At 39.3% G+C, this 13454-nt stretch overlaps 1 protein-coding gene across 2 annotated transcripts; it reads right to left on the reverse strand.

Annotated features, from left to right (window-relative positions):
• Window positions 1–123: 123 nt before the first annotated feature.
• prkacba (protein kinase, cAMP-dependent, catalytic, beta a) lies at window positions 124–12624 on the reverse strand (the record flags this gene model as incomplete). 2 transcript variants are annotated; one of them, XM_079267354.1, is made up of 10 exons in its annotated part: window positions 124–3405; window positions 4491–4655; window positions 4861–4983; window positions 5962–6057; window positions 6388–6514; window positions 6765–6847; window positions 7090–7188; window positions 8416–8544; window positions 8846–8907; window positions 12333–12624. In XM_079267354.1, the coding sequence occupies 10 exons, from the start codon at window positions 12376–12378 to the stop codon at window positions 3280–3282; spliced, it is 1056 nt and encodes a 351-aa protein (XP_079123480.1). In that variant the 3' UTR covers window positions 124–3279. The 2 variants fall into 2 exon arrangements, with proteins under 2 accessions (XP_079123480.1, XP_079123481.1); XM_079267355.1 differs by lacking the exon at window positions 12333–12624 and adding an exon at window positions 10468–10600.
• Window positions 12625–13454: the final 830 nt, after the last annotated feature.

Consider the following 13454-nt stretch of genomic DNA (forward strand, 5'->3'; position numbering starts at 1 on the left):
AGTTTTTACAGTTTTACCGCCAGCATCCGTAGTTCAGCAGGGTCCAGCACCTGCTAAAAGTACATCACTGCAATTACTACACATACAATATTTCTCATTACATTGAATACCGACAATTTTAGCTATAATAAAAAGAATTTATTATAGTGACATATCCTTTGTTACATAAAATCTGCTACAGCAAAGTATATTCCCCTTGCAAACACAAGTAAATATGGGTGGGAAAAACGTGTCAGCCTTCTAAATGATGTGAAAAATATCCCACAAACTAAATACAGACACATTTCAGATTATTGATCCCATACCGGCATGTGTGACTAGCTACGAAGAACTCATAAACTGATTTCCTTCAGTCAGGAGTGTGAAGTGCCATCATTTACATAAAAAATGACAAACATGAGGGCTAAATAACACATAAGAAGAGCTGTGGATTTCCTACACATTTTTCATGGGAAGATTTACACACAGGCAGTTTGGATAGAAACATGCTGAATTCCCAGGTGCAGTTTTCAAAGTTTGTCCAAATAAAAATGTCATTGATTCTGCAATTACATTCTGGTCACCCTTCATACTGGGAAAATAATATTGGATCTCCTTTAACAAAAAGAAGTAATAGAACACAACAAAAACGTTCAGAAAAATAAGAAAAAAAGTTAACCTAAAAGGCTACAATTTAAAATTGGCATGAGAGGCATCAATGTGTATTAACTGTTGAAAATATTTAAATTTCGATAAATGGTTTATTTTTAAATGAAAAAGTGGTACTAATAAATAACCCAATATATTCCCTGTAAATTACACTTTTGTGAATAAAACTGTTGGAGTCTCCTTATGCATACTGAGAACTATGCAAGTTAAAACAATTCAAATGTAATTCTATTAGACATCTCTAATATAAATAAAAAAATAGCATGCGAAAAGTTGTGCCTTTTGAAATGAAAAGGGGGCTAAATCAAATGTCACACCATGTGTTCAATTTATGAAAATTATGAATTCAGGCATAGCCAATATCAATATACAGCACATCAGTATCTTAAAAAAAGCATTCAGTCACCAAACCTTTTTCAAATTTGGTTGTCTAAGATTGTTGACACTTGAGCACCATGTCAAATAATGATCTAAACTTCAGAAGACTTGTTAAATTTAAAGACCGTCAACAATGCATTCTTGTTTCCAACAAGATGTGAAATGTAAAACTTTGATTTCCCGACAACCCTGAGTGTCCGACCTGCAGAAATTACTTCAAACTCTGACCTCCCTGTGGACGGCAGGGACAAACTTCCCTCTAGAAAATCAAAAGATCACAGAAGCAGGACCAATCAGAGCTTTTCTGGATTCTGGAAGTTCAACAAGTGGACACCGTGGCCTTGTAGGTATTGAACCTTTGACATACAGATTCTATAATCACCTGTTAAATACACATGTCAACCAGTCACGCCAGAGGCAGGGACTACATTTCAGCAGGAAAGAGCAGGCGATGTGTCCGAATTCAGGGGAAATGAGTGATGCTCTGTATAGAAAAAGCCCTCATAAAACCTATATTTCTCTTGAGGGGAGAAAATATGCATTACATATGTGTAGACAATAACTTAACAGGAGAGATTTACAATGAAAATGTTCTTCAAAAGTCAGACTCTTTTGACCTTACTCCCTTTGAAAATCTGTAACAAGGCAAAAACATTTTTGTCTGCTGACGTTCTCTGACTCAAAGGAAGGAAGAGTGAGCAAATATTGCTTCATCACAGTGTACAAATTGGTTAAAAATGATGCAAAGAGACTACAAGCTATAGTTGAGGTAAGTATGTTTCAACCAAGCGGTGACCAAGATGAATACTTTTTCGGTTATGATATTTAAATTTTCTGTTATTTGATGGGTAACTGTTTAGTCTTGCTTCCATGGGATCATTCAGAGGAACACGTCACTCAGATAAAATCTAAGATCTAATGCATCAACATCCCAGGCAATAAAACTATTTTAAAAACGGTAACAAAACACAACAACAACAAAAAAGATGGGAACATTTTCAGGGCACTATTAGCTTGTTGTGACACTGCTGTACAAACATGCAAAAGTAAAATTGAAAATAAAACAAATATGGCAGTTGCAGTGTCTTCTCAGAGCGCTGTGTAAGCACAATTTACAAACAAAAATCGGAAAGAAACCCAGAACGGACAAGATATGTCCATGTGACCAACACTGCTTCGCATCCACAGCAATATACTCTTAAGAAAATCGAACAAACTGATCTTTCAGCAATTATGCCACGGCAATAAACTTCATGTATCGGACGTACCAAAAAAACAGATGCCCCCGTTGTGTGGAGTGAACACCTTTAGTTTTCCTTCCTTGTGAAACAAAGAGTTGTACCTGAAAAATATATCATCTCATTCCTTTCATTTAATACCACACCTGGTCTGAGATGTGACCAGATATGGATAAAACAATGCTACAATTGACTGAATACAGCACTGACAAGTTCCTGCTCCGTAATAACACTTGTCACTGTTAATTCACCTCTTCAAGAACTGAATGTCTGAGTGCTGAAACTCAGAAACTTCAAGAAGCCATCAGTGTTGCTGTTCTTTCACTAAGCACCAGTTTCTTTGTTTGGAATTTGGTCATGCTTTAACAACACAAAGTGTTTATAAATGACAAGTCTATATATATATATGCACAATTACACGGTTCTAGGTCTTAAGGACACCAGAATGATGAATGATGGTTCATTTTAAAGTGTTCATGGTTGAGGAATAATAAACGGAACCCTTGAAGTGAACACACTCATGTCATGTAACAGACGACATATAACTGGCAAGACACAATGTCCGAAATGCAAACCAAAACAATCCCTTCTATTTTCCCGAAGCTTAAAATCACAATATGTGCAATACCAGCTAATACAATCATTCACTCTTTGTGCCATTTAAAAAAGGGAATAAGATTAGATTTCATGTCGCTTTTCAAATAATTATTTGAATTGAAATAAGGAGCAGGGAGCGGCAAACGAAAAAACAGAAGAAAGAAAAGACAAAAAATGAGAACGTGGTCTCGTATTTTTTTGTGTTGCAGCACAATGGGGTGTCTGCATAATGTGCCTGGGTATAGGATAGTGCTAACTGCACGCAGGATCATGGCAAGAAGGACCTCATTCAGCTGTGTGGTATCAAGGAACGAGGCATTTGTTTTGAGCACGCGATGGCCTCGGTTCCACCTTAAACCCTCAGGAGAGTGCAAATATCCCAAAACATGTGAGCCCTGACGGGACTCTTGCCCATTTACTAGAACTCGGCAAACTCTTTTGCACACTTTTCTGTTTGTGAGACACGAATGTCCTCCTCTTCGTAATCGTCAAAGTTGCTTGTGTCTCCTGGACCTCTGCACTTTGGCAAGAAGGGAGCTTCGACCTAAGAATGAGGAAGAAAGTAAGGAATTGTTTTCTGATCATTTATACAAAAATGCCAAACAATGGCTGGTGTTTATAGATGTAAATTCATTTCTGTTGAAATACTAAACTTCATTGGTCCTTCAGTCTATTTCAATGATAAAGAGAGCTTTGTGCAGTGGGGTGAAGCAAACTATCTCATTTGACATGAGAGAAGAACTGAGGCGATAGATGGTACTGGACCTTCAGTTAGTGGGGGACCATAACCCAGTGGTGATACATAACTAACCAATCAATCAGGGCTTCTCCTATAAGTACCCATCATTTGATTAAAGTCAGCGGTTTTCCAATAAACCAGATATTCAGAACGCTCTGACCAATTGGTTACAGGTTGACAGTCTTTACAAATCAGTGTTCATTTTATTCACGAAAACTATGACAAAATATGATGAACGTATATTTTTGCCTGTTGAGCTCTCATAACGGGCCTCTCCTCATAACAAGGCTCCGCCAATAATCATTCAATCTGTGTTTTTTTTTAAATCAGATAACGATAAGAACGAATCCTATATAAAATAAGTGTGACTAAATGATAAAATGATTGGGTTTGGAAAGACTAGATCGATTTAATATGTTCAATATAATCTGATGACTAAATCAGATCATTTGGAACAGGACCAAGACTAAAACTACATTTTGAAAACATCAAAAGTTGACTTAAATGTAAACTACAACTGGACAAAAATGTTTTAAATGAGTTTTTAAACTATGAAGGAAAAAAATAAACCAAAATGTGACTAAAACTAAAAAGCATTTTCTTCTCAAGAGTAAGACTAAGTCTAAAATAGCTTTCAAAACAAACACTGTAATACATATCTTAACTGGTGATATCTTAAAAGTGTTTTTCCTGCCCAATCCATCATGGCTGCTAAGAGAGAAGGTGTTTGTAACCCCAACACAAATTTACAAAGATGGGGCACACCTCACCATCACCTCATGACAAGATAACCTCATGTCTTGAATTTACAAAAGGACTAAATGATGGATAGTAATAGATGTGTCATTACATGTTTTCGGGTTGACAAACATGACAGAATGACTACCTACCTTTCTCTCATAGATGGCAATCCAGTCTGTTTGGGAGAACCACTTGTGATTTTTTATGTCATTCACACCATTCTTCAGGTTGCCAAATCTCTTTGTCAGGTCTACCTGGAGCAGGTTTCTCAGCAGATCCTTCAGGTCGGAGCTAAAGTGAGAGGGAAATCGTACCTACGGGAGCCGAGGACGATCAACACAAAGACACGTTATTCACCCATTTAATATAACAAACACATGGTTGGCTACAGCATACAAAAGAGCAATACCAAACACCGGAGAAACAATGCCAAGTTGATGGTTGTGAGTGAAAGGCAAGCAGATAAATGACAGAGCATTCAAATATTGAAACTCTTTGCATGTAACCATCTCTGCATACCTTGCCAGACACAATCTTTTCGTAGATCTGGATCGGCTGATCAGCAAAAAAGGGAGGGTAACCAGCAGCCATTTCGTAGATGAGAACTCCAAGAGCCCACCAGTCCACAGCTTTGTTGTAGCCCTAGAAGAGTCACGGACAGAAAAAAAATCGATTATCTTCACGCGAAAAGCACCTCAGATAACGACCGGCAATGAAGGCTTGAGACATGCAGAGCAGTCAGATATGCATAAAGACAGAGTGACACATTTTTGTCGTGTTGGCTCTGCACTTAGCTTCAAATTGTGGGGTTTTATATTTACATCATGCGACTGTCTAGTAATTGGATGTCTGTATTAACAAGTCCCCCAATGTTAGGACACAAAGTAATTGGAGTGCATGAATTTGCATTCAATGACTAGCTGATGTATTCGACACTTATCTTCTCTGCGGGTCCGCCAGCTTCAAGTCTTGCTTGTTTCAAACACTTTTTGACTCAAATTTAGTCTCCTTGTCAAGTAAAACGTGCTCAAGTGAGTCAACAAGTTTGTCCCGTTCGATGGGTTTAGGATCACTGTACTGCAGCATTTAACTGGTGAGATTTTAACATCGTTCAACAGTCTTATGTTATCTTACGTTAGCCTCAAGGGCTAGAACTTTTACCGTTGGAAACACAGTCAGCTGCTCCGGCTTGTCTCTCTCATTGGCTATTATAGTCCAGCTCAGAAAGTACTGACGTTATCATCCAGATTTTAACTCATAAATATCAAACATGTTTGAAATTATGGGAGCGGTTTTGGAGGTCTAAGACTAGATCAGTAAACCCCTCACATCGTCAGATAAACTGGGCCAAACATCGATAACAACCACGGCCTCGAACCGGATTTCCCCTCCGATTGTAACTATTTAAGCTATTTATCCTGTTTTATATCTTATACATGTTTTTAGATTTAAGATTGCCTTATTGTAAAGCACTTTGTAACTTTATTATTATTGTCATAGAATTGTGGTTACGATCCCTAAAAATAACCAGAATTATTTTTTCTAAATATAAATGTGAAGACCCGTTAAAGCTGAACATCATTACTTGTAAGTGGGCTGTATTGGGTACAAAGGGGTCACCTTGCTGAGGATGATCTCTGGAGCCAGGTACTCAGGAGTTCCACACAATGTCCAGGTCCTGCCTTTAACTCTTTTGGCAAAGCCAAAGTCTGTGACCTGAAGAAAGAACAATAGGAGCGTGATAAGAAAAGTAAAGACGTAAAGGCAAAGTCCACATGTACTACATTTCAAACCATGATAGTCAACAGAAGCATACATCTGGTATTTTAACATCTAACTTGGATTAAAACCGACTAAATGTGTTAATTCTCTATTTTGTAAGCAGTAGGTCCACCGACTCTTTCTTGGGTGTTTTCTACTAGCAGCTGATGCGTTTCCGATTACCTTCTCAGTTACAACTAATACTTTACAGACAGAACTTGTTGATGACCGATACCTTTGCTTTGAGTTTACTTTTCTATTATGAACTTCACACAGACCGTGTACCTGGATATAACCGTGTTGATCTATGAGCAGGTTTTCAGGCTTCAGGTCTCTGTAGATGAGGTCTAAGGAGTGAAGGTACTCGAAGGTGAGTACTATCTGAGCTGCATAAAATCTTGCATGGTGTTCACTGAAAGAATGGAGGGTGGACAGTCAGACATTGGTGGAATACATGAAGACGAGTCTCTTCCGAGTGAAAGAGCAAACTCAGTCAGTCATTGTATAGCCGGAAAATAATGTCCGTCTCGAGCTATTCCATGACATTGACGGACCAGAGTTAGCAAATTGAAAAATGTCCAGTTATTGGTGACTGATACAGCATTTTACAATAATAAAAACAAAAAAACTCAAATAATATATAATCGAATTGTACGCTATACCTGAACCTTCCAATACGTCTGAGGTGAGAGAACATTTCTCCACCGGGCACATATTCCATCACCATGTAGAGGTTTGAGTTGTCCTGTTAATCAAAGCAAGACATCTTTAAGCAGGGGCCTCCTGAACCACCTGATCACATATTAAATGGTAGGTGGTCTTCAAGTAGGGAAATGAAACATCACAAAAGTGATCGTACATTATGGGGTTATCTTTTCTGTTGAGGTTGTTTGTCATAACAAACATAAAACTGGCTGGTCATTGTGAGATTAATACTATTTAAACTGTATTCCTTGGTGAAAACTATAAAAACAGGTGAGCATGGACCTTGAAAGCGTACTCCAATCTGACGAGGAAGGGGAAAGAGACGGCCTGTAGTATCCTCTTCTCATTTAGTGTGTGTTCTATCTGCTTCAACTTCACCACCTGAAAAACACAAGGCACAATGCAAGTACTACGGTTGTATTAAGCAAAGCATGTTCTTGATAACCGAGTACGTACGTGTGGTGTATCATTCCCCAAACTAAATGTAAAGCAGAGCCACAAAGACCCATGATTTCTGAGAGCGCTTTGCCTGATTAAAAAGTCAATAAACACAAACATGTTTTAGCTCGATTATAAGCGATCCCTTTTTAAAGCATACGTTTTTTTTTTAAAATGTTAATTTCAGTAAGGTGTGAAAAGCAACTTGCACAGACTTCAAACTTCATTCATCAGAGTTAACAGTTTTCTGTTGGTTCTTTTTATTACTTTGAAACGTCCACCAGTGTATTCATCTGGTGCCTTGATGAGTTGGTGGGAAGACTTAAAAGTCAGGTGTTAAAAGGCATTGCATCCACAAGCCATATTGTGAGACAACAATAAGCAAAAAGTGGACATCACAGAAAGGAATGTCCTAATTTGCTAAATCCTCAGAATAAAAAAGTCTAACATTAACTCAATCCACAGTTTCAACTGCATTCCCACTCAATGATATAACACCTGGCCATGACTGTTACTGTGATGAATTACTGACTGTATATCAAGCAAGTTTTAAGCCTCTGCAAGTTCATTTGCATACGCTACTGAAATAGCTAAAGGGAAAACAATGGCAACCTGTAAGGCAGTAAAAACACATTTGCAAACCTGCGAATGCATGGCATGCTTTGGGAAATGCGCAGCAGCAATGTGACATGTATATGATTAGTAGTAGCATAGTAGTAAGATAAGAAAAACACAAGACCACTGTGACGGACGAATACAAGTTCAGTGTTCAAAGTGTGAAGACAAAAAAAGAAGCCAAGTGAGCAGACATGGTTATAAGGACAGCGTTGCAGCATTACAGCTGAAACAGAAAGTCAGACAGCTTTTGCTCCTCAGTGTACCGCTACATGAGAAACGCACCGAGGACGCGCTAACCTCCTCCTACGACTCTCACATCAGCATTAAAAGATCGAAACTCTCGTGCGAAGCGCCTCTGAGGTTTTCAGCGATAACATTGGTCACAGTGCACGAGAGGAAAAGTTCCATTTCCTTTTACAAGATCTACTGCATTTCATGTAGTTACAGCATTTGTCAAGCGTGCAGGAGTGTGCTTTTCACAGACTACCCGGGCTTCCTGACACTAGTTCTTTTGAGATGGGTAAAGTGATTTCTTTAAAGCCACGCACTTACTTTTTGTTTATCCAAGATCTTCATGGCGTAGAACTGATTCGTTTCTTTATGTTTGACAAGCATAACTCGCCCGAATGAGCCAGTGCCCAACGTCTTGAACCTGTCAAAGTCATCCAGGCCAGTTGTGCTCTGAGGAAACATTGGCAGTGGAAGTGAGGACAGCAAAGTGATGATTCAAATGCTTTATTTCTGCATGTCAATTTGGTGTCAGTGCAGCTCTTATGTGGCATTTTGGCTCCATGAAGCTGTGAGTGAAAACACATACGCTGGGTGATGTTTGTACAACACATGCGCTTTAGTGTCACAGTACAATTATGCACTCAGCTATGATTCAAGTCAACAAGATCTATGAAACCATGAAGTCCAGCGAGTTAAGAGAAAAGTAAAGTTTGAATTTTATAACGCAGAGTACACACAGGAAACAACTTACCTGTGGTGGACACTCCCATGTTCTTAAAAAATCTTCTTTGGCTTTAGCTAAGAACTCTTTCACTATAAACAGAGACAGAAGTGTGATTTAACAATCAGCATGTTGGTACTCACACAGTGTCAGTTGAGCATGTTGAGGAGAATAAACTGGGGCACTTTAGCGTGTTCGGGAAAATAAACAAAGGCAGTTCACATGTTGAGGGAAACAAATGCATTTAAAAAAAAGGTCACGCAAATGTCAAGTACTGAGGATGCAGGAATATACAAAACAGCAAGAAATACCCCCACACTCAAAAACCACACGCCTAAACAGGGTATTATAATTAATAAAGTGATGCAAAAAAGCTCTTGTTGACTTTACAGAGTTGGCCAATTCAAAGACGAGCTATTCTGCATCTCTTTCAAGAGTAGATGGGAGTAAAGGAGGGAGGCAGTGCTACTGGGCAGAGAACATAACTGAGGCTACAGTGCAGGCATTAGAAAGACATTGTGAAAGTCACAGCAGACATGAGATGTCATAAGTCACAGAGTCATGGCAGGTATCTAATGTCTTGTTGGTGGTGCATTTGGTACGCGGTTGCTGATTTAAATGCATACCTGGCATTGAAGGACTATGTGAGAGCTGTATGTTAACAGACTATCCTAACTAACCTCAGTCTTTGCAATACATGTAGGATTATACAAAGCCTGGTGGGCCTAAACTGCAGAATTAACTTTTTCTCTGTGACTTAGGACGGCTCATGGAAAAGTGAGCATACCAAAAGTCTCTACAGTTCACCCAAGGGTTTGCAGGACCATTCACCCACATGGATGGAAATGGTGGAGAAGAGAAAGAGAGGAAGAAACATTTATGAAGTGCTTAAAACAAGAACATTTGAGATTAAAGTGATTTAAATGCAACACGTAACAAAGTGACACAGGAGAGGACAACTACCACCTGACAGAAGATACACCTGATGAAAATAGTCTACCTTTAAGAAACAAAATCATTTTGGTTGGAAAATTAATTTCTTCAATTGACTATGAAAGCAGTACTGTTGCTAAAACCAATAGTCAGGAGATTTTAGTTGCTTACAATCAAGCAATAAGTGGATATTTCTGTCAATATGGGTTTGATTCTACACAGTAGGTCGCCTTTAATACTTAGACCTGACTTTCTCTTTCTTTATTACCAGTATTGCAGGAAACTTCTTTTTAATTTTTTTTTTTTTTTTACAATCTTTCAATAAACAAAATATTGTTAAACTACATATATCTGTCACAGACTATACAACAGTGATTGAAAAGACATTGAGTAAAGCACACATATATCACATTTCATACTTGAAAAACAGTACACAGAAATGACAGGACAGAGATGATGCAAGCAACTGAAGCACCACAAATGGCCCGTTCTACAAAGCTTATTTTACTGGATCCGTGTGCTTGATACAAACTCATGACCAACAATGTGCATGAAAATATAAATACTCATAACCAACATTAGACTAATACGCTACTTGGTCAAGCTTCTTTAAAATCAGTTTTCCGACACACAAAAACTACAAAACACAAGCAGAGACACGTCCGGCTCAGAGCTGCAGCCGACAAGTTTTAGGTGTAAAAGCAACACATCGCACTTACTGAACTTATCCCACATGATGGTGAACTCAGATATATGAGGCACCTCGCTCTCTTGTCCCTTCTGCTCTTGGCTACTCTTACGATATCGATGGAAAAGGCGACTGGCGAAGGATTGGTCCTTTCCCTGGGCCATTTAGAGACTAATTTCTTGCGGCATGAGTGAAAAGGCTCACAGGCAAAGTAACCGTTTTCCGACTGAAGACCAACGAGTGATACAAACTTCCTGTATGCAGCCAAGTGCATCACAATGCTTGGTTAACCACATAAAAATGAAGCTTCCTGTTCAAGTACTCTGCTTCAGTTCACGCAGCCAACTGCATGTCTACTTTCTCTATGTGGTGTGGAAAACACTTATTGGTCTGAAATGCAAATGGTGATGTTGTTTTTGACAAAAGGTATATAAAGTAAGCAAAGCACACATAAAAGGCCAGCCTCTTATGGTTATGTCAAAAACATTGCACAGCTGTGGCACATTCAGAGTGCTGATAAGGGAACTGGAAGCCTGTAACACCCACTGACTGACCTAGAGAGAAGTTATCTCCAGGTTATCGTGCTCTCTGGTGGTAAAGTTTAACAATGCAGTTCTTCAAAGAGCTTTCCCCTTTGCTTAAAGTCACCCTGACGAACTGACCCTAATCCTGCACACTCTTTTGTTTGTTTTGTAGTTACAGCAGTGTGGGCCCCTCTGAATTATTAAATACAAACAGAAACATAAATTACACCAACAATGTGTGAACAGTTTGTTTCTGTACCTGGCAGTTTGCGCCACACTATTATTGGACACAACTTTCAATGCATCCCTGCAGAAACTACAGTTACCTTGTATAACAAAGCTGCGAGACTGTATGGACTACCGCCAATCAGAAAGCGGGTCAAGATCAGTCCTCTCCAGACAGACAGTTTAGCGGATTAGTTGGGTCATTACTGACAAACGAACACTAAACACAACACAGTGGCCTCTGGCTATTGCTTTCAAGTGATTGATGGAGCCCTTCAGATTGAGAAATTGCTGTTCAACAGGTGCAATTTGACAAGGACGGGAGCTACCTCTCCTTGCTGTTGTAGCGGCAAGGCAACACGCTGATGTCAGTGCAAGAAAGCAGCGTTTGAGGCATACCATTTTGATTTACAGTAAACTTGTTGACAGCTGACATCACACATCAAGTGAGGGGGTTGGATAGAAAACGTTGCTAGCCATTTTGCAGCCCTTATTTTGAAAACAAAGCCACCAAAAACACCACCACCATCATTACCATCACTATCCTGCTTTAACCACACCGAGCAGCCATCTGGTCCACTTATCTCTTAGTCCTATCAGGAACCTGTTGTTGTTGTTGTTGTTGTTGTTGGCAGTGACTAGGCCTTGTGCTGCAACTTCAGTAGAAACACATTTTTGCTGATGTTATCCGGGCTCCAGACAGCTGATATTAGCTATTTGGAACTTAAACATTGTGCTTTGATAACTTCAGTTACACGTTAGTGTGAGCAAACATATATAATCCTACAATTCGTTGAGTCAAGGATCCCTTTGCATTCACTGCTGTGGGAGACATTCAAACAGAATGGCGAGGACCTCACTGCCATTTGCTCATTGGTTACTTTTAATAACTGGCTAGGTGCATCATCTGTGGCACTGTTTCCAAGTGGGATAAGCAAACAGACACCACAACGAGGGAGCTAGGCTAACAAACCTACCAAAGATGGTTATTCTTTATAGCCCATATTACTGTAACATTGCTGTCTGCTACCACTGGACAACAACTGCTAAACGGCTGCACTCCACTGACTTGATCATATGCAAACACTGTCTAAACAGCCAACGTGAGATGGCTAACAGGCTAGCTTGATGCTTCTCAGGTACTCACCGCTTTCTTGCTCATTGCCTTTCTTGGCAGTCGCTGTGTTTCCCATCGTAGGAGGACAGGGCGATGCACAGCTGGCTAGGAGCGACGATGGTGGCGGTTAGCTAACAGGGTCCTCCGTTAGCTAGCTAACAGATTTCAGCTTGTGCTAGCTGGCTGGCTAACAACAACATCAATGTCTTCTCTTGGTGGACAGAACCTCGACGTGCTCTGCTAACCGCCCTGTTGATCTTTATGTACAATGTCCTTTTTTGCCGTTCAAGTATGCCTCCGCTGGAATGAAAACATGATCCAGACTTTTCACCTCTGCCTGCTGTCGTTTTGTGCTGCGTTCACGTCATATGGTAATACCCATGGAACAGACTTTAGTGGGTGAAATGCTGCTTTCAAGGGCCGGTCGGAAATCGTAGGTGGTCAAGTGTCACATGATTTATTATGTAAAAGTTGTTTGTTATATTCATAACAGTCATATTTAGCAATTATCTATATAATAGATTGAATCACGACTGATGCACATTGATCACTCTGTGCCTAAAATATGCCTCTCAAAACTATCATTATTACTATTATTGTTTTGTATACACATACATTTAACAATATGCATATTCATTCAAATATGTTGCTTAGTCCGGGATAGATGCTAATATTTTTAAGCCCTGGCCTCATGGGCCACCAAGCCCCTAAATGTGGTGGCTAAAATACATTTTTGGTGGCCCAAATGTAAACCTATGTAAAAACTATAGACAGAAAAGGCAATTTAACTTAATTTAACACATGCCACATTAACATAATGCAAATATGTAATTGTTTATTCAAATTGAAAACTAGTTATTTGTCTTCTCACAGTCCCTAGTGCATATAGGGCAGTCTATCATGTTTGCATAATATACAATTAAAATGAATAGGAAATAAATGATGGAAATTAAGCAGGACTGTTGTGCCGACTGACTGTTAACAGATCAAATCTAGCGTGAAGGGATTGGTGAGAAAGCATAAATGCCCATTTCAACTTCACAAATCAGCCGTTACTCTCCAGACACCAAGTCATTGAGACACACAGTCTCATTTTTAAGAGATACCTGATAAAACTTGGTGGCCACAGGGAGCCAGCCACAGGGGATATTT

The sequence above is a fragment of the Melanostigma gelatinosum genome (genome assembly GCF_949748355.1).
Source record: "Melanostigma gelatinosum genome assembly, chromosome: 4".
In the NCBI taxonomy this organism is placed as follows: domain Eukaryota; kingdom Metazoa; phylum Chordata; class Actinopteri; order Perciformes; family Zoarcidae; genus Melanostigma; species Melanostigma gelatinosum.